Consider the following 20650-nt stretch of genomic DNA (forward strand, 5'->3'; position numbering starts at 1 on the left):
GGCTCAAGGACAGCTTCGACTCCACTGTAATAAGGCTATCAAATAATTCCTTATTACGATCAAATGAATTCCTGACCTTATCTACCTCAATATGGCCTTTCACTTATTGTCCACCTGCCTTGCACTTTTTCTGTAACTCTAACAATTTATTCTGTATTCTGTTATTGTTTTATTTTGTACTACCTCAATGAAATGATCTGGATGGACAGTAAAAAGACAAGCTTTTCACTGTACCCCAGTACGTATGACAATAATAAACTAAGTAACTAATTTACCTATTCAGGCCACCATGATGCAACTTAATCTCATAATTCTTATGTACTGACAAAAACAATCTTGATCTCCACATGCGGCATTATGGCACCATTCGAGAAGATCTAGTTAATTTCTCCAATGGCAACATCCGACCAAATGGTCATAGATGACTCCATCATCAGCCTGACTCATTTGTAAAGATTAGAGTAATTTCCTAATGTTTAAAACTTCTAGCTTTGTTTATAAAGCCGAGCAACAGCTTTATCAATTAGTCAAGCGTAGTGTGTGACACAGAACTCAGCAATAATTCTGCAATTGGTTTAAAATGATGATATTATACTCTTCAATAGTGGCTAATGTGTTCAAAAGGCTAATTAAGGCTTGCTTGCTATCATGATTTGTCACGTGTCAGGAAGTTACTGCTTCATGAATGGATAAATAGAATCTCCATTGATGATGACAGCTTCACTTTAGACTGGGATTGTGAGTGGTGATAAGAGTCATAATGAGGGAAAATATTATTATATTTACTGTGGTCAGGGGTCCAGAACAAGGAATGTGAGATCATTTTTTACTTAGGAACTATTTTTCTGACTAAAAGAGTGGACCTTCCCTTTGAACTGTGAGCATACAGGGTATTAACTCTCAGATTTACTGTCACTAAACGTCTCCATTAGAAGTAGGGCTATCGGAGTTGAGTTCACTCTAAAAGATCAAATAGTTTCTCCTTGTTACTGACTCCAGTGTGTAATTACCAATCTTTCTCAAGCACTTTGAATGGATTAGATCTTACAATAAATCAGTATTCTGCAACATTTGGTATAGTTTGCAGGATCTACCCCGCATGTGGTAGGAAAAGGCTTCTGAAAGAAGTGCAGAGAGGTAATGGAGAATACCGGTGTGAGGTTAATCTAGGGGATGTGAAGATTGAAATCAAGGCGTAGGAAACATAGCAAAGAAGCTACTCTAGGCTCTTAAAATGGTTGATGGAAGAGGATCATCCAGATAATCCTGAGGAAAGCGTACATCAGTTGGGATGGACCTTACTTGATCGTAGGATGCATTAGAAGCAGGAGTTTAGGTGTTGAAAAGAGTAATTATTTAATGACAAAGTCCCAATGTTATTTTAATAAAGACCAGTATGAGCTGCCCAAAAGGGTCATAGAGTCATAGCGCACTAAAAAAGCCCTTTGGTCCAGCTGGTCCATGCTGAACTGTTATTCTGGCTCGTCCCAACCACATTTAGCTGGGCCACAGGCCTGAATACCCTTCCCTCATCCAAACACCTCGTAAATGTTGCAATCAAACCCGCTTCCGCCACTTTCACTAGCAGCTCATTCCACAATCAGACTACCCTCTGAGTGAGGAAGATCCCCCTCAGGTTCTCCTTAAATACTTCACCTTTCACCCTTAACTTATGACCTTTAGTTCTAGTCTCACCAAGCTCAGTGAAAAAATCTTTGCTTGCATTTCACCAATCTATACACCTCATAATTTCATATACCTCTATCAAATTTCCCCTCATCCTCCAATGCTCTAAGAAATAAAGTCTTAACCTATTCAAACATTCCCTATAAATCAGGTCCCCAAGTTCTGGCAACATCCTAATAAATTTTATCAGTACTCTTTCAATCCTATTGCCAATGTGCCAAAAGCTCTCTTTGGAATCAGGTTTAATATCACTGGCATATGTAGTACAGCAAGGTGACTGCACTTTCCATATTGTGGGCATGGAATGGCATGGAAAGTATGCTTGATGGTGGTATAACAATGGTCAAGTGTGTTGGCTTCTCTGGTTCCACAGGTAATATGTTGGTGGAAGTTGTACAGAGACCTCCTCAGGCTGGCCTGGTTGAAATCGCCTGCAATGATAGCAAAAGGCATCAGGGTATGCTATTTCCTGACTGCTAATCATGGTGCTCAGCTCCTCCAGTGCCTTCCAGACGATGGCCTGAGGTGGAATGTTCACTGCTACCAAGATGATGGTGGAAAACTTCCTTGCCAGATAAAAATAGATGACACTTGTTTGCTGGATGTTCTGTTAGGTTGGGTGAGCAGGATTGAGACAGAACTGCCACATCTGTGTACCATGATGAGCTAATCATAAAGCATACTCCACTTTCTCTACCTTTAAAAAACTCAGTGGTCTTGTCTTTGCAGACAATGGAGAAGCCATCGGGCTACAGCGCTGCATCCAAACTTGCGAGTGTGAGATATGTTTCCATGAAGCAAAGTACAAGGCAGTCCCTAGTGTCTCAGTTACAGCCCCATCAACCTATGACACCACTTTCAACAAATTTTGGATTTGTATTTCCAGATCCCACATTCCTACCACACTTCTCAGTGCTCTATCATTCACTATACAACTCCAACTCTACTTTCTCCTTCCAAACTTCAACATCTCACACTTGTCTGCATTAAATTCTATCCGCCATTTTTCTGTCAATTTTCCCAGCTGGTCCCAATCCCACTGCAGGCATTGATAGCCGTCCTCACCGTCCACTACACCCCTTATCTTGGCGTTATTCTCAAATTTTCTGATCCAGTTTACCAACATTATCACCAAACTCATTATTATAGATGACTAACAATAATGAACCCAGTACCAACCCCCACAGCACAGCACTAGTCACAGGCCTCCAAATCAGAGAGACAACAATCCAATGCCACTTTCTGGTTCTCTTCTCTCGCTAAGGCACTGTTGAATCCAATTTACTACTTCATCCTGAATGCCAAGCAACTAGACCTTCTCGATCAGCTTCCCAAGCAGCACTTGGTCAAAGACTTTGCTAGAGTACCTGTAGACAACATCAACTTCATCTTCTTTCCTGCTAACCTCCTCAAAAAATCCTCAAAGATTGGTTACATACAACCTACCAAATACAAAGCCATGTTGGCTATCCCTAATCAGTTCCTGTCTATCCAAATACTTACATGCTAGTATTAGAAAGGTATTCACTCCCTTCAAGTCAGTATTTTGTACATGCGCCTTTGGGAGCAATTACAGCCTTGAGTCTGTGTGAATAGGTCTCTATCAGCTTTGCACATCTGGACACTTCAAATTTTCCTCTTCTTCTTTACAAAAGAGCTCATGCTCTGTCAGATTTCACGGATATCGTGAGTGAACAGCCCTTTTCAAGTCCAGTCACAAATTCGATTGAGGTCTGGATTCCTCCATCAAGTTTTCCTCCAGGATTTCCTTGTAATTTACGCATTCATTTTACCCTCTGCCTTCACAAGCCTTCCAGGATCTGCTGCAGTGAAGCATCCCCACAGCATGATGCAGCCACCACCATGTTTTACGGTAGGGATGGTTTCCTTTTGATGATGTGCAGTGTTTGGCTTACACTAAACATAGCGTTTAGTCTGGTGGCCAAAAAGCTCAATTTTGTTTTCATCAGACCATAGAACCTTTTTCTAGCTGACTTCAGAGTCTTCCACATGCCTTCTGGAAAACTCTAGCTGAGATTTCATGTGAACTTTTAACAGCAGTGGCTTTCTCTTTGCCACTTTCCCATAAAGCTGAGATTGGTGAAGCACCCAGGCAACAGTCATTGTAGGCGCAGTCTCTCCCATATCAGCCACTGAAGCTTGTAGCTCCTCCAGAGTTGTCATAGGTTCTTGGAGGCCTCCTTCACTAGTCCCTTTCTTACAAGGTCACTCAGTTTTTGAGGACGGCCTGCTCTAGGCAGATTTACAGCTGTGCCATATTCTTTCCATTTCGTGATGATTGACTTAACTGTAGGACAAGGGATATTCAGTGACTTGGAAATTTTCTTGTATCCGTCTCCAGATTTGTGCTTTTCAGTAATCTTTGTTATTGAGTTGCTTAGAGTGTTCTTTGGACTTCATGGTTTACTTTATTGCCAGGATATTGTCTCACCAACGGTTGGATCTTTCAGATATAGGTATATTATTACTACAGTCAATTATAACACCTTGACTGCATACAGATCTCCATTTAACTAACTGTGTGATTTCTGAAACCAATTGGCTGCAGCAGTGATGATTTCGTGTGTCCTATTAAAGGGGGGAGTGAATACTCTTGTCATCGATTATTTTGTGTTTTATATTTGTAATTAATTTAGATCACTTTGTGGAGATCTGTTTACACTTTGACACAAAAGTCTCTCTGTTGATCAGTGTCAAAAAAGCCAAATTAAATACACTGTGATTCAATGTTGGAAAACAATAAAACTTGAAAACTTCCAAGGGGGTGAATACTTTTTATAGGCAATGTATATCCTGTCCCTTAGAATACCTTCCAATAATTTACTCATTCTTGACCTCAGGCTCACCACCCAATAATTTCCAGCGTACAGTATTATTAAAAGCCTTTCTTTAACAACATTAGCTATCCTGCAGTCTTTTGGCACCTTACCCATGGCTAAGGACGTTTTAAATATCTTTGCCAGGGCACCTGTTATTTCTGCACCAGCCTTCCACTAGGTCCAAGAAGACACCTTGTTAGGCCCTAAGGACTTATGCACCCTAATTTTCTTTAAGATAGCAACACCCCCTCTTCCATAATTTGGGTACAGTCCATGATTACACTACTGCTCTGCCCCAGTTCTATAGAATCTGTGTCTATCTCCAGAGTAAACATAGACGCAAAAAAAAAAAATCTATGTAAGATCTCCCCCTTCTCTTTTGGCTCTATGCATAAATTATCACACCAATCTTCAAATATACCAGAATTGACCATTGCTAAGATGGGTGCTAAGGGATTCAATCTGGCTGCAGCAAGTAGTTGGGGTAATACATACAGCCTGTTTAAATTGTGGTGGCAGCTGCAACTGGAGGTAGATCTCCTGACATTAAGGACCTGTTGAAGGAACATACTCATGCTTTACAATGGAGGATGGTAACAGCCACTGAATTAGCACAACAGCTCACTCCAGTTGAAATTGTCCAATGGTTTGAAATTGAACCACATATGGAAGTTGTTGCTTACTGCATCGAGACTGAAACATGACAACTACATGTTGATTCATTGGGTCAGCCACACAAATTCTAGAATTGGTCAACTGAAATACTCGGCAAATAAACCAAGCAAACCGCTGGAATCAACGTTACACATATCAAGGTGAAAAATGTAGTTGTGTTGTGATAAGCTTGAAGAGACACAACCAATGCAGCCTAAAACTGAGGAATACCAGCTTGTAGCTGAAGAAATGAACACCATATTGGCTCTAGAGATCAGTGTGAAGCACCTCCAGGAGAAGCAGCTTGAATAAGCGGAGGTCATGGAAGCTGTTGAAACAGAGGCGAGTGAAGTATCAGTAACTTCACAAATTGGAACAGGAATTACTTTTCTTACAAGTGAGCCACTGTGTAACTAGAGGAGGTGAAATTACACCTCTTGAGCAGGCTTCAGATGTGGTTGAGCTTGCAAAGGAAGTGGAGTGGCTTCTGTGGAAAAGGACAAAGAAAGTACCAAGTGGACTTAAATCTGGTGAAAAGATGTCATTTAAAAATGGTGAAGTTACCCAGAGTAAGCACCTGGTTGCAATGGCTACAACGGATCAAGATGGGCAAGCTGATACGGAGTTGTCAACGAGAGCAGAACCCCTCAAACTGTCTGCTGTAATCTCTAATCCCATGTTCAAAACAAAATAGAAAACAATTTCTATGAAACAGCAGGCAGTGAGGGAGAAGTCTTCACATGATGAAGTGGGATGAGAGGGACTGACCTTTGAAATGGGGTTGTGAGTGATGCCAAGGGCTGTAAAAAGAGTAGACACTCCTACGTTCATTGTTGACAGGAGTCCAGCACAACTGAAGGAATGTGAGAACATGTTTCTGCTTGAGAACTACTTTTTTTGGATCAACTGACTAGACTTTCCTTTTGATCCATAGTCACAAGTGGTATTAACAAGCCTTACATTTGCCATCTACCTTGTTACTTACCATGTAATTAAAACAAATATTTTTAATCCTATTGATCAGATTAGGACCATATTGTAATAAATTGGCATTTAGCATGATGTTGCAATCTTCATAGATTTTTGTATTTGATATTATTTAGAGGAAATAAATCAATTAAAATAAACATTTGTGAACTATCTGTGGCCTCTGGTTCTTCACTCTCCTTTAATATATACTGATTTAATTTACTGGATTCTCTTATTGCCTTATTATCAGATGCAACAAATGCTGTTACACAGCAAGGTCAAGAAAAATAGCCGAGGTATTTCGAACTTGTCTCTCCTCAGCAATGTCAGCCAAGAATATCATTCAATTACTTCCACTAATGTGATGTTTTCCATGGATGAGTACTCACCAGCTAGACTCCACGCAAAAATACTTAATCAAATCTTCTTACATGTCAACGACACACATAAAATGCTGGAGGAACTCAGCAGGCCAAGCAAGGAGGGAAATGGACAGTTGACATTTCAGATCAAAACTGGAAAGAAAGGGGGCCGAAGCCAGAATGAAAGGGTGAGGGATGGGAAGGAGCTCAAGCTGTTTTTCTTACATGTGTAACCACTCTCACAACAGGAGAGTAGAGAGAAAATAGTAACAGAACTTTATGGCAATGTGAGGTATCACTTGATACTACCACTGTACAACAAGATTCAGTTTTAAAGCCAAGAGTAACATTGTAGTTTCTCCTGCACTGCGACTCAAACCTACATTGCTCTATGTTCTGTCATCTTAGTTCTGGAGAAGAACCAAATCCATCACCGTTATCTAAAACAATTCTCGGAAAAACTTTGGTAATACTACATATATCATTGATGTGGTACTGCAAAATTCCACAGCAGATGATCCTCTTGATACACAAGTCTGTAGTTATTGGATAACAAGCAGCCACCCAAGTACAGACCATACTCCCATTCAAAATGTACTTATTTAAGAGTATATTATTTTGTTACCAGGAAAAATTACTCACAAGGGGACTGTAACTTTTGCCAAATATGGCAATAGACAGTTCTGCACTTTGTTCTCCAAGGCTCTGTAGTTCCACTAATAAAGGAACTTCAACAGTGTGACAGGATTCAATAATTCCATAAGGCTTGGGACTGGAATAAACCACACCTTGCTGGTCACCCAACTCCTGTGGAAAGGAAAAACAAAAGTAATAAAGATCAAATCGACTGAATGCATTTTAATGACAGTACCACGCATAGTATTACTGAAGTGCAATGTTTGTAAACACGTGCAATAAAAATACATGATAATGCAAAGTCACACACACACAAAATGCAGGAGGAACTCAGCAGGTCATGCAACCTCCATGGAAATGAACGAACAGTCAAAGATTTGACCATTCTTCAGGACTGGAAAGGAAGGAAGAAAACGCTAGGATAAACAGCTGGAGGGAGGGAAAGGAAAGGACGATAGCTAGAAGGTGATAGGTGAAACCAAGTGGGTTTGACAGGCTAAGGGCTGGAGAGAACGGAATCTGATAGGAGAAGTGAGTCGACCACAGGAGAAATGGAAGGAGGAGGGGAGGAGGGGCACCGAGGGAGCTGATCAGTGAGAGAGGAGACAAGAGGTTAGAGTGGGGGGAATTGAAGAGTAGAGGAAGAGGGAGAATGAATAATTACCAGAAGGAGAAAATGATATTCATGCCATTAGATTGAAGGATACCCAGATGGAATACAAGAGATTTCTCCTCCAACATGAGGGTGACCTCATTGTGACACAAGAGGTGGCCATGGACTGACATTTTGGAATGAGAATGCGAAGTACCACTCTCAGACAAAACTCAGCCATTTTTTGTGAATACTTAGCAAAGAGTATGATGCCTTCCCCATCATTATGGGGGATTTTAACCAGGCCAGTTGAAAAAAATCTCTAAGCAAGTATTACCAACATATTGTTTGTGGAACCGGAGGACCACTGTTATACAACCATCAAAAGTGTTTACTGTGCAGTCCCACATCCACATTTTGGAAAGCATGATCACCTGGCTGTATTTCTACTCCCCAAGTGTAGGCAGAGACTGAAGACCACAGCACTAGTGGTGTGGACCAAGAAGGTATGGACAACGGAGGTGCAGAAGTCTCTACAGGACTGCTGTGAGTCAGTGGACTGACTACATTCAGGGATTCATCTTTGAATCTGAATGTGTACGCCACAGTTGTCACTGAATTTATTAAAACCTGTGAGGATGAGTGTGTGCCTATGAGAACATGCCACACACACCCAAATCAAAAGTGCATAGTCTGCTAAGGAAGATCCATGACATTCAAGTCTGGTGATCTAGGACTATGCAAGAAGGCCAGGTACGACTTACAGAGGACTAACTTGAGAGCAAAGGAACAATTCCAAATGAGGTCAGAGGTACAATCAAATGCACGTCAACTCTGGCAGGGTTTGCAGGCCATTACTTACTACAAAACAAAACCTAACATCATGAATGGATGTGAGGCTTCACTCCCAGATGAGCTCAATGTCTTTTATGCACGCTTTGAAAGGGAGAATAAAACTACAGCTATGAGGATACTTGCAGCACCCTGTGATCTCTGTCTTGGACATCGATGTTGGATTCTCTTTCATGAGGATAAACCCTCACAAGACGACAAATCCCGATGGAATATCTGGTAGGGATTTGAAAACCTGTGCCAACCAACTGGCAGGTATGTTCAAAGACATTTTTAATTTCTCATTGCTACTGTCATGTTGTCACCTGATTCTAAAGGGAAACAATCATATCAGTGCCCAAAGAGAGCAGGTGAGCTGTTTTAACGACTGTCATCCAGTAGCACTCACATCTACAGTGATGAAGTGCTCTGTGATGTTATTTATGCTCGAATCAACACCTGTCTCAGCAAGGACCTGGGCCCACTGTAACTTGCCTGTCACCACAATAGGTCTATAGTGGATGTGATCTCATTGGCTCTTCACGTGGCCTTGGGTCACCTGGACGATACTAATACTTATGTCAGGCTGCTGTTTATCAACATCAGCTCAGCATTTAACACACTCATTCCTACAGTTCTGATCAAAAAGCTCCAAAACCTGGGCCTTTGTACCTCTCTTTGCAATCGGATCCTCAACACCGGAAGACAACAGTCTGTGTGGTTTGGAAATACAGGTTTCCCCCGCTATCCAAAGGCAGAGTGGTCCTATGAAACCTTTCATAAGCCGAAATGGCATAAAGCGAAGAAGCAATTACCATTAATTTATACGGGAAAAATTTTTGAGCGTTCCCAGACCCAAAAAAACCCTACCAAATCATACCAAATAACACATAAAACCTAAAATAACAGTAACATATAGTAAAAGCAGGAATGATAGGATAAATACACAGCCTATATAAAGTAGAAATACTTTTCTGCAATCATTGCAGCACCGTCAAGCATAGCGAAAATCTCACGCAACTGCTCTCGGCGGAAGCACTCTCTCCAGTAACCTTTAAGCTATGACGCAGCCATCTCCTCAAAGATCGATCAAACCACCCATGACTACCTTTAACTTCCACTTTTGCAACAATGTCTTTAATTTATATGGGAAAAATTTTTGAATGTTCCCAGACCCGAAAAATAACCTACCAAATCATACAAAATAACACATAAAACTTAAAGTAACACTAACATATAGTAAAAGCGGGAGTGATATAAATACACAGCCTATAAAAAGTAGAAATAATGTATGCACAGTGTAGATTCACTTACTGGAATCAGGAAGACTACGAGCACACTGATGATGGTGTGTTAGGCTGAGTCGTCGGAAGTTGGGGTGGTGGGAGGTACATCTACACCTTCTGCTATGTCTGCCTGTCTTGATGTCGAAGGTCGAGGTTTGTCGTCTGCTGTGGCTGATGTGGAAAGCTTGAAATACGACAGTATGCTTGACTGCTTAGCCTCGTGCATTTTTCTATCATACAGTTCTTTGTAAGCACTTAAAGCAACCTGCAAACATGCCTTGAACCTACGTGCTCTTTCAAAATTAAAGTCATACTTTACTGAAATCATTGCAGCACTGTCAATCGTAGTGAAAATCTCACGCAAGTGCTTCACATTCAGTTCCTGGACGACTTCACTGCGTTCGGTTTCGATTTGTATTCTTTCTTCTTGCAATTGCATCAGCTCTTCGTCTATCAGTTCTTGGTCATGGGATGCCAAAACCTCTTCAACATCATCTTCGTCAACTTCCAGAAACCGAGCCTCCTTAGCCAAAGTCACTATTGCCGTATTTATCGTTGTTGGTTCGAAGCCTTTAAAATCGTTCACTGCTTTGGGACACAGTTTCCTCCAAAAGCCATTTCTCATCGAGAATGTTAGCCTATCAAGAGCATCTCCAATGCTGGCGATTGCCAATTTTATATTCTTTCCAGATCTCTCGCAAAGATGTTTCGGAGTTGCCCTCTCTGTCAATGGCACTTAGACTAAAACGCATCACATTCTGCATATAGCAAGCCTTAATTGTGGTTATTAGGCTTGGTCACATGGCTACAGCAACGATGTCGTATTCAGCGGTAAGAACGCAACTCGAATGTTACCGCCATACTCGGTAATCCCAGGCGGATGAGCAGCACAATTATCGACAATCACAAGACACCTATTATCGAGGTTGTTTTCTCTACAGTATTTTTCAACAAAAAGACTAATGTATCCACTCATGCACTCAAAAAAAATCACTTGGGTATTCCAATCACTTGGATGTGAACGGAACACAACGGGAAGTGTTTTAAGTGCCCTCGGATTTTCTGAATGGTACACTAGTAGAGGCTTAAGGACAGCATCACCAGTGGCGTTAATAATAGGCATTAGGGTAAACCTGTCCTTCGTTGCCTTGTGTCCCTTAGCCTGCTTTTCTCCTATCGAAATAAATGTCTTGCTCGGCAATTTTTTCCAATAAATTGCAGCTCCGTCACAGTTAAACACTTGCTTGTACGAATAACCACCTTCTGTAATTATTTTCTTCAGTTCTGCTGGGAACTTTTCGGCAGCTTCAGTATCAGCCGAAGCACTCTCTCCAGTATAAACGTTAAGCTATGAAGCTGCCCTCGCCTCAGAAACCGATCAAACCACCCGTGACCACCTTTAAATTCCACTTTCACAACACTTTCATCACCATCGTCCAGTGCTTTCTGTTTCAGCTTATTAAAAAGACTGACTGATTTCTCAAGTATAAGATAACTTAACGGAACACCACGCTTTGTTCATCCATCAATCCACTCAAGCAATAAACTTTCCATTTTATCCATCACTGGATGCCGACTAAAAGAGACCACTTTGCTGCTAGCAGAACCAATAGTAACATAGGCAGCTTTCAAGATTCTTTCTCTCTGCATGTAAATTGTGCATATGGTTCAACGCACGCACAATGTCCTTACTTCGATCACCACGATCGAAATGCTTAATTACGTCCATTTTTACACTAAGTGTAACACCCTTACGAGCTCTTTTAGGCTTTTCTGATACCTTAGAACTCATCTTGCTAATGGATGCACAAAATAAATCGAGAAACTGTACTGTAAAGCACAGATGCTCACAGACGTGTTTAAGCTATGGCGGCTTGTTGCTGAGTGCAGTTCCCAGGGGAGGAGCTTGGCAGCACTGCTTTTTCTTTCATAAAAGCGGAAACCCTCTTCGGTTAGTGAAAACAGGTACTAATGTAGGTCTTTCGTAAAAGCAAAGTGGCGTAAAGCAAACTTTCGTAAAGTGGGGGACACCTGTATTGTAACATCTCCACTTCACTGATAATCAATCTCTCTAATCCCATGACTATGTGGCTGGACACAGTTGAAATGTTATCTATAAATTTGCTGATGACAGAATTATTGTTGGCAGAATTTCTGATGGTGACGAGAAGGCATACAGGAGCGAATATATCAGCTAGTACCATGGAAAGCATTCTAACTGGCTGCATCACCGTCTGGTAGGGGGGTGTTACTGCACAGGGTTGAAAGAAGCTGCAAAAAGTTATGAACTCAGTCAGCTCCATCATGGGCACTATCACCTGTAATATCCAGGGCATCTTCAAGAGCAATGCCTCAAAAAGGCAGCATCCATTATTAAAGACGTGCCCTCCCCTCAATGTTACAATCAGGGAGGAGGTACGGGAGCATGAAGACACACACTCTCAAAGATTCGGGGACAGCTTCTTCTCCTCTGCCATCAAATTTCTGAATGGACATTGACCCCATGAACACTACCTCACTACACTACCTCACTACCTTTTTTTTTGCACTAATTATTTAATTTAATTATTTTCTGTATGTACTACAGAAAGGATTTGGATACTATAGAGAGCGTGCAGAGGAGATTTACTAGACTGTTGCCTGGATTGGAGAGTGTGCCTTATGCACGTGGCCTTTTCTCTTCGGAGCAAAGGAGAATGAGAGGTGACCTGATAGAGGTGTATAAGATGATGAGGGGCATTGATCACGTGGGTAGCCAGAGACTTTTTGCAGGGCTCAAATGGCTAACACCTGGGGGTATAGTTTTAAGGTGCTTGGAAGCAGGTACAAGGGTGATGTCAGGAGTAAGTTTTTCACACAGGGAGTGGTGGGTGTGTGGAATGCACAGCCAGCAACAGTGGTAGAAGTGGATACAATAGGGTCTTTTAAGAGACTCTTAGATAAGTACATGGAGCTTAGAAAAATAGAGGGCTATGCGGTGGGGAAATTCTAGGCAGTTTCTAGAGTAGGTTACATGGTCGGCACAACATTGTTGGGCCAAAGGGCCTGTAATCTGCTGTAGATTTCGATGTTCTATGTACATAAACTTACTGTAATTTAGTTCTTATTATTCTGTATTGCAGTGTACTGCTGCCACATAACAACAAATTTCATGACATATGCCAATGATATGAAACCTGAATCTGACACTAAGGGACAAAAGCCATTGCTGGGGAATGAGTTTCTTTCATTTCACTTGACATCCCTTCATTTATGACAGTGTATATTCTCTAAAAAAGAATTCTCATAGAGGTTGTACCACAAAGAAACAAGCAATCAGGTTCTTACCAACCAACATACATTGATTCAAGCCCATATGCTGCATGAATGTTGCGAGTCTCTGCCTTCAGCACTCTCTCAAGCAGTGCAATCCAGAATCCAACCCCTCTCCATGTGTGGAAAAAGTTCCTTTAGACCTCCTCTAAACTCAGTTTCACATTATATGCATGTCCTCCTGTTTTAGACACCCCACCAGGGGAATGAATACTCTTATTCTTTGCACTGTTTATCCTTATCCTAATTCCATATTCATTTATCAGACCTTCTGTCAGCCCCCACTGCTAACAAAAAGCATCACTTTACACCTGTCAAAATTAAATTCCACCTGCCATTACCCCACCTAACTTCCTAGCCGACCAAGATCATGCTGCAAGATAAGACAATCTCCTATCTCTGCGTCACCACAAATTTTTGTGTCTTCTGCAGACTTACGAACCATATTTCTTATGTTCACATCCAAGTTGTTAATGTATATCACAAGCAATCCTTGTGGTACACTAGTAAATGAGAAAAGCAACTTTCAACCACTCTCTGCTGCCTTCTATTGTTAAGGATAGTTTTGGATTCAATTTACCAATTTGCCTTCTATGTAAGAACTTGTCAAAAGCGTTTGTCATTCACAGAATGGGGTGTCATCAGAAATATTGGTATGTACTGTCAATTGGCAACTGCCCCTGAACTTATTTAGGAGTTAGCCACAATGGTGGTTCCAGTCACATAACAGGGACAGATGGCAGATTTTTTCCCCTGAAGAGCATCATTAACACAGATGAGTTTTCACAATAATCCAGTAGTTTCATAGTTTTGCAATAGTAAGACAAGTTCTATGTTAATTCAAGATTTTTATTTTATTACTCAAATGAAAAGGCCTGGTGGTCATGGTGAGTTGAAACTTGTGTTAGACCATGAGACCTTAAGACATACGAGCAGAAATTAGCCCATTTGGCCCATTGAGTTTTCTATACCATTCAATCATGGCTGATTTTTTTCTCCTCCTCAACCCCATTCCCCAGCCTTCTCCCCGTAACCTTTGATGCATGTCTAATCAAGAGCCTATCAATCTCTGCCTTAGATACACCCAGTGACCTGGCCTCCACAGCTGCATCTGGCAACAAATTCCACAAATTCACCATCCTCTGGCGAAAGAAATTTCTCTGCATCTCTGTCTTGAATAGACATCCCTCTATCCTGTAGCTGTGCCCTCTTGTCGTAGACTCTCCCACCATGGGAAACATCCTTCAACATCTACTCTGTCTAGGCCTTTCAACATTTGAAAGGTTTCAATGAGATCCCCCGTCATCCTTCTAAATTCCAGCGAGTACAGACCCAAAGCCATCAAACGTTCCTCGTATGATAACCCATTCACTCCTGGAATCATCCTTGTAAAGTTCCTCTGGACCCTCTCCAATGCCAACACATCTTTCCAAGATGAGGAGCCCAAAACTGTTCACAATACTCAAGGTGAGGCATCACCAGTGCCTTATAAAGCCTCAGCATCATATCCCTGATATTGTATTCTAGAGCTCTTGAAATGAATGCTAACATTGCATTTGCCTTCCTCACCACCAACTCAATCTGCAAGTTAACCCTTAGGGTGTTCTGCACAAGGACTCCTAAGTCTCTTTGCATTTCAAATTTTTGGATTTTCTCCCCATTTAGAAAATAGTCTGCATATTTATTTCTACTACCAAAGTGAATGACCATGCATTTTCCAACATTATATTTCATTTGCCACTTTCTTGCCCATTCTCCTAATCTGTCTAAATCCTTCTGCATCTTACCTGTTTCCTCAATACTACCTGCCCCTCCATAAATCTTTGTATCATCTGCAAACTTGGCAACAAAGCCATCAGTTTCATCATCTGAATCATTCATATACAGCTCAAAAAGAAGTGGTCCTAATACCAACTCCCGCAGAACACCAAGAGTCACTGGCAGCCAACCAGACAAGGATCCTTTTATTCCCACTCACTGCCTCCTTCCAATCAGCCAATGCTCTAACCATAGAAATATAGACACATAGAAACATAGAAAACCTACAGCATGATACAAGCATCGGGCCACAAGATCCCTCTGATTCTCCGCACTGCCAAAAGACTTACCATTAATTCCATATTCTGCCATCATATTTGACCTACCAAACTGAACCACTTCATACTTATCTGGGTTGAACTCCATCTGCCACTTCTCAGCGTCATGGTCTGGTCCGTGAAGTCCGCATTCCGGTTCACGGTCCGGTCCGTGGACTCAGGACTCTGGGTCTTCCAGCTGTCCCTCGTTTTGGTTGAGTTAATCATAGGCACCTGATTCCCATCTTGGGGCTTGGAATATAAGTAGCCTTGGGGTTGAGTGTGGGCTGCTAGTTTGTCTTGTTAGTCCCCCTTGGAGCAACCTGCTGATGGAAGGCTAATGAAACCACTTGTGATCTCTAGTCCTGGTTGGAGGACCACCGCTTCATGGAGCCTTGTTGCCATTTGTTGGAGTGGTCATTGTGGTATGGATTTGGCTATTTCTGTAGCCAGCCAAGGTTGCTGGCTGCCCTGTGACTCAGAGCCACCCTGGACTGAGCTCCTTTCCTGTCCTTGCCTCTGTTGTGAAAGTCAGGCTGATTGCTGTTACCCTGTGGTTGGTTCTGTCCTTTCCTGTCCCTTGCCTCTGTTGAGTAAGCCAGGCTAATAGCTATTACCCTGCAGTTTGGTCTGTCCCTCCCTGCTCTTCCCTCTGTAGGGTGAAGTTCTGTGTCCTGCTCAGGAGTCCTGCCAAGAACCCAAGCCTTGAAGATCCCAAGCCTCAAGCCCAAGACCCCAGCAAATCCTGTCCGGTAGCCATGTCATGTTCTTGCCTAGTTCTGGGGTCCAAGCCCTAGGCAAGACCCATGTCCTGGGTCCTTGTCCAGTCTCTGGCTCAGAGTCCAAGCGCAGGCTTCTAGTTCATAGTTCCTCGTCTGGGTTCCCTGTGTCTAATCCATGTCCTAGCCCAAGTCTGTGTTCTTGTCCCTGCTCCTTTTCGGTATCCTGTCACATCCCTACTCTAGTCAAACAACAGGAATTCTGCAGATGCTGGAAATTCAAGCAACACACATCAAAGTTGCTGGTGAATGCAGCAGGCCAGGCAGCATCTCTAGGAAGAGGTGCAGTTGACGTTTCAAGCCGAAACCCTTCGTCAGGACTAACTGAAGGAAGAGTGAGTAAGAGATTAAGTCCTGTTTGTTGTACTTCAGTGTCTGTGTCTCATATTTGGGTCTGTTCCCAGCACCCCATTGTGACACACAGCCCAGTTTTGCATTCTACCAATGTCCCACTGTAACCTCTGACAGCCCTCCACACTATCCACAACACCTCCAATCTTTGTGTAATCAGCAAACTTACTAACCCATCCCTCCACTTCTTCATCCAGGTCATTTATAAAAATTATGAAGAGGAAGGGTCCCAGAACAGATCCCTGAGGCACACCACTGGTCACCGACCTCCATGCAGAATATGACCTGTCTAAAACCACTCTTTGCAATAGACAATAGACAACAGACAATAGGTGCAGGGGTAGGCCATTTGGCCCATCGAGCCAGCATCACCATTCACTGTGATCATGGCTGGTCATCCACAATCAGTATCCAGTTCCTGCCTTATCCCCATAACCTTTGATTCCGCTATCTTTAAGAGTTCTAGCCATCCCTTTCTTGAAAGCATCCAGAGACTTGGCCTCCACAGCCTTCTGGGGCAGAGCATTCCATACATCCACCACTCTCTGGGTGAAAAAGTTTTTCCTCAACTCCGTTCTAAATGGCCTACCCCTTATTTTTAAATTGTGGCCTCTGGTTCTGGACTCACCCATCAGTGGGAACATGCTTCCTGCCTCCAGCGTGTCCAATCCCTTAATAATCTTATATGTTTCAATGAGATCCCCTCTCAGCCTTCTAAATTCCAGAGTATACAAGCCCAGTCGTTCCAATCTTTCGACATATGACAGTTTCGCCATCCCAGGAATTAACCTTGTGAACCTATACTGCACTCCCTCAATAGCAAGAATGTCCTTCCTCAAATTTGGAGACCAAAACTGCACACAGGTGTGGTCTCACCAGGGCCCTGTACAGCTGCAGAAGGACCTCTTTGCTCTTATACTCAATTCCCCTTGTTATGAAGGCCAGCATGCCATTAACTTTCTTCACTGCCTGCTGTACTTGCATGCTTGCTTTCAGTGACTGACTTACCTTCTGTGGGCAAGTCAGTTCTGGATCTACAAAGCAATGTTCCTTGGATCACATGCCTTGCATGGGGTACCTTATCAAATGCCTTGCTGAAATCCATATACCCTACATCTACTGCTCTTCCTTCATCAATGTGTTTAGTCACATTCTCAAAAAATTCAATCAGGCTCATAAGGCACAACCTGCCCTTGACAAAGCCATGTTGACTATTCCTAATCATATTATACCTCTCCAAATATTCATAAATCCTGCCTCTCAACATCTCCTCCATCAACTTACCAACCACTGAAGTAAGACTCACTGGTCTATAATTTCCTGGGCTATCTCTACTCCTTTTCTTTAATAAAGGAACAACATCTGCAACCCTCCAACCCTCCGGAACCTCTCCCGTCCCCATTGATGATTCAAAGATCATCACCAGAGGCGCAGCAATCTCCTCCGTTGCCTCCTACAGTAGCCTGGGGTACATCTCATCCAGTCCTGGCGACTTATCCACCGTGATGCTTTCCAAAAACTCCAGCACATCCTCTTTCTTAATATCTACATGCTTAAGCTTTTCAGTCTGCTGCAAGTCATCACTACAATCACCAAGATCCTTTTCCATAGTGAATACTGAAGTAAAGTATTCATTCAGTACCTCTGCTATTTCCTCTGGTTCCATACACACTTTCCCACTGTCACACTTCATAGGTCTTATTCTTTCACGTCTTATCCTCTTGCTCTTCACATACTTGTAGAATGCCTTGGGGTTTTCCTTGTATTGATTTCTGAGTTTTTATTCATCAATCAAAGTACTTGCCCACAAGGTTCCATTAGATTGGAATGAATGATTGCACTCAACATGTCCGGGAATCATCCTTAACTCAGTTGTTAATGATAAGACAATATCTGGTGTTTTACTATGTCTAATTTTCTTCCAGGCTGACTGCCACTTTAAGGCAAAGAACTTTTTTTAATCTGAGCAGTCATACCGTTTTAGCAACACCATTCATGCAGCAAGGCACCCAGACCATCAGTGAGAGTTAACTTGTGCTTGTTGGAAATGTGTCCCTGCTACTTCAGCCTTGTCTGCCCTAATTATTGGAATTTTTGCACCAACTGCATCATTCCTGCACCAGAGGGTAAGTTCACAAAACAAAATAATATCTGGGTAATCAGCATACTGATCAAGGAACATCAATTGAAACAAAAATGTTAAAATTAAAGATGTTGTATTTGAAATATGAGGGATAGATGGCAAAATGGACAAACTAATGGCACAGTTAGAAATTGACAGCAATTACAGAATCACGGTTTCAAGGTAACCATGGTTTGGAATTAAATATTCCAGGGAAACAAGTATTTGGAAAGAAAAGACAGAAATGAGGAGACATGAAGGATTGAGGAGGTGGTTAGCTACAATAATAGTGGATAATACAAGCGCAGCAGTGAGGAATGATCTTGACCCAGTAGAACAGAAAACAGAATGTATAAACACAGGAAAAGATCATTAACAGTGGTTGGAATGGCTTACAGCAACATAAATGAAGATATTATTGATTTAGAAATAAATACAGCTTCCCAGATGTAATAATCAAGAAGATCTATAATTTTTATAGGTTGGGCAAATCAAGCTGACAATAGCAGTTCGGAGTATGAGATATACCTTGCCTTTGGGGCAGGTCCTGGAACAATACGTTCTCAAACAAGCTAGGAAAAATCTATTTTAAGATTTTATCTTGTTCAATGAAACTGGATTAATAAGTAATGTCAGATAAGGAAACTGTTGTCACTTCTTCAAAAAAAGTAACAAGATATAACAAGATATAAATTATACCCTGTCTTTTCCACACCTGCACTGCCCACTGTAAACACAGGCCATTCAAGCAGAAGCAAACATCCACACTTACCAAGTCTGAATATGACTATTAAAGTAAACCTGCTTCAATAGACAAAAATGAAAAATACGGTAGATGTTGGTACTGACAGTAAAAGAAAACACAAGAAATACTCAATTGGATGAAAAATCTTTTGTCAGAATTGTCCTGATGAGTTGTCTTCGACCTGAAACAGTAACTCTGCTTCTCTCCCCAGAGATGTGACCTGATCTTCTATGTCTTTGCTGTTTGTTTTCTGCTTCTGCAGGCCTCAAGTCATGCACCCTGATGCCAGGAACCTGCCTCATGTACGCCTTTTGTTCATAAAACACTGACTGCAGGACAGTGTGGCTCGCCTTTGGCCCTTAAGGCTGATTTATACAAACCCCATTTCCAGAAAAGTTGGGATATTTTCCAAACTGCAATAAAAACAAAAATCTGTGATGTTAATTCACATGAACCTTTACTTAACTGACAAAAGTACAAAGAAAAGATTTTCAATAGTTTTACTGACCAACTTAATTGTATTTTGTAAACATACACAAATTTAGAATTTGATGGCTGCAACACACTCAACAAAAGTTGGGACAGAGTTAAAATAAGATTGAAAAGTGCACAGAATATTCAAGTAACACTGGTTTGGAAGACTCCACATTAAGCAGGCTAATTGGTAGCAGGTGAGGTATCATGACTGGGTATAAAAGTAGCGTCCATCAAAGGCTCAGTCTTTGCAAGCAAGGATGGGCTGTGGCTCACCCCTTTGTGCCAAAATTCGCGAGAGAATTGTTAGTCAGTTCAAAAGGAATATTCCTCAACGCAAGATTGCAGAGAATTTAGGTCTTTCAACATCTGCAGTACATAATATTGCAAAAAGATTCAGAGAATTCAGAGACATCTCAGTGCGTAAAGGGCAAGGTCGGAAATCACTGTTGAATGCGCGTGATCTTCGAGTCCTCAGGTGGCACTGCCTAAGAAACTGTCATGCTACTGTGACAATTATAGCCACCTGGGCTTTGGAGTACTTCAGAAATCCATTGTCACTCAACACAGTCCATCGCTGCATCCAGAAATGCAACCTGAAACTGTATTACGCAAGGAGGAAGCCATGCATCAACTCTATGCAGAAATGCCGGCGAGTTCTCAGGGCCTGAGCTCATCTCAGATGGACCGAAAGACTGTGGAGCCCTGTGCTGTGGTCAGATGAGTCCACATTTCAGCTAGTTTTTGGAAAAAACAGGCGTCGAGTTCTCCGTGCCAAAGATGAAAACGACCATCCAGATTGTTATCAGCAAAAGGTGCAAAAGCCAGCATCTGTGATGGTATGGGGGTGCATCAGTGCCCACGGCATGGGTGAGTTGCATGTATGTGAAGGTACTATTGACTCTGAGGCGTATATTAGGATTTTAGAGAGACATA

The 20650-nt window shown here is 41.9% G+C and overlaps 1 protein-coding gene across 9 annotated transcripts in view; it reads right to left on the bottom strand.

The window, feature by feature from the left end:
- The window catches only part of hydin (HYDIN axonemal central pair apparatus protein), a 981559-nt gene that overhangs the window by 616118 nt on the left and 344791 nt on the right, over positions 1–20650 (bottom strand). For 8 of the 9 annotated variants that reach the window (XM_072279251.1, XM_072279249.1, XM_072279248.1 and 5 more), the window contains one exon: positions 7154–7318. The exons of the other annotated variant lie outside the window; for it this stretch is intronic. In XM_072279251.1, coding sequence (XP_072135352.1) covers positions 7154–7318 — 165 coding nt within the window. The remainder of the gene's footprint in view (positions 1–7153; positions 7319–20650) is intronic. 9 annotated transcript variants of the gene reach the window in all.

Source organism: Mobula birostris, chromosome 15, assembly GCF_030028105.1.
Source record: "Mobula birostris isolate sMobBir1 chromosome 15, sMobBir1.hap1, whole genome shotgun sequence".
In the NCBI taxonomy this organism is placed as follows: domain Eukaryota; kingdom Metazoa; phylum Chordata; class Chondrichthyes; order Myliobatiformes; family Myliobatidae; genus Mobula; species Mobula birostris.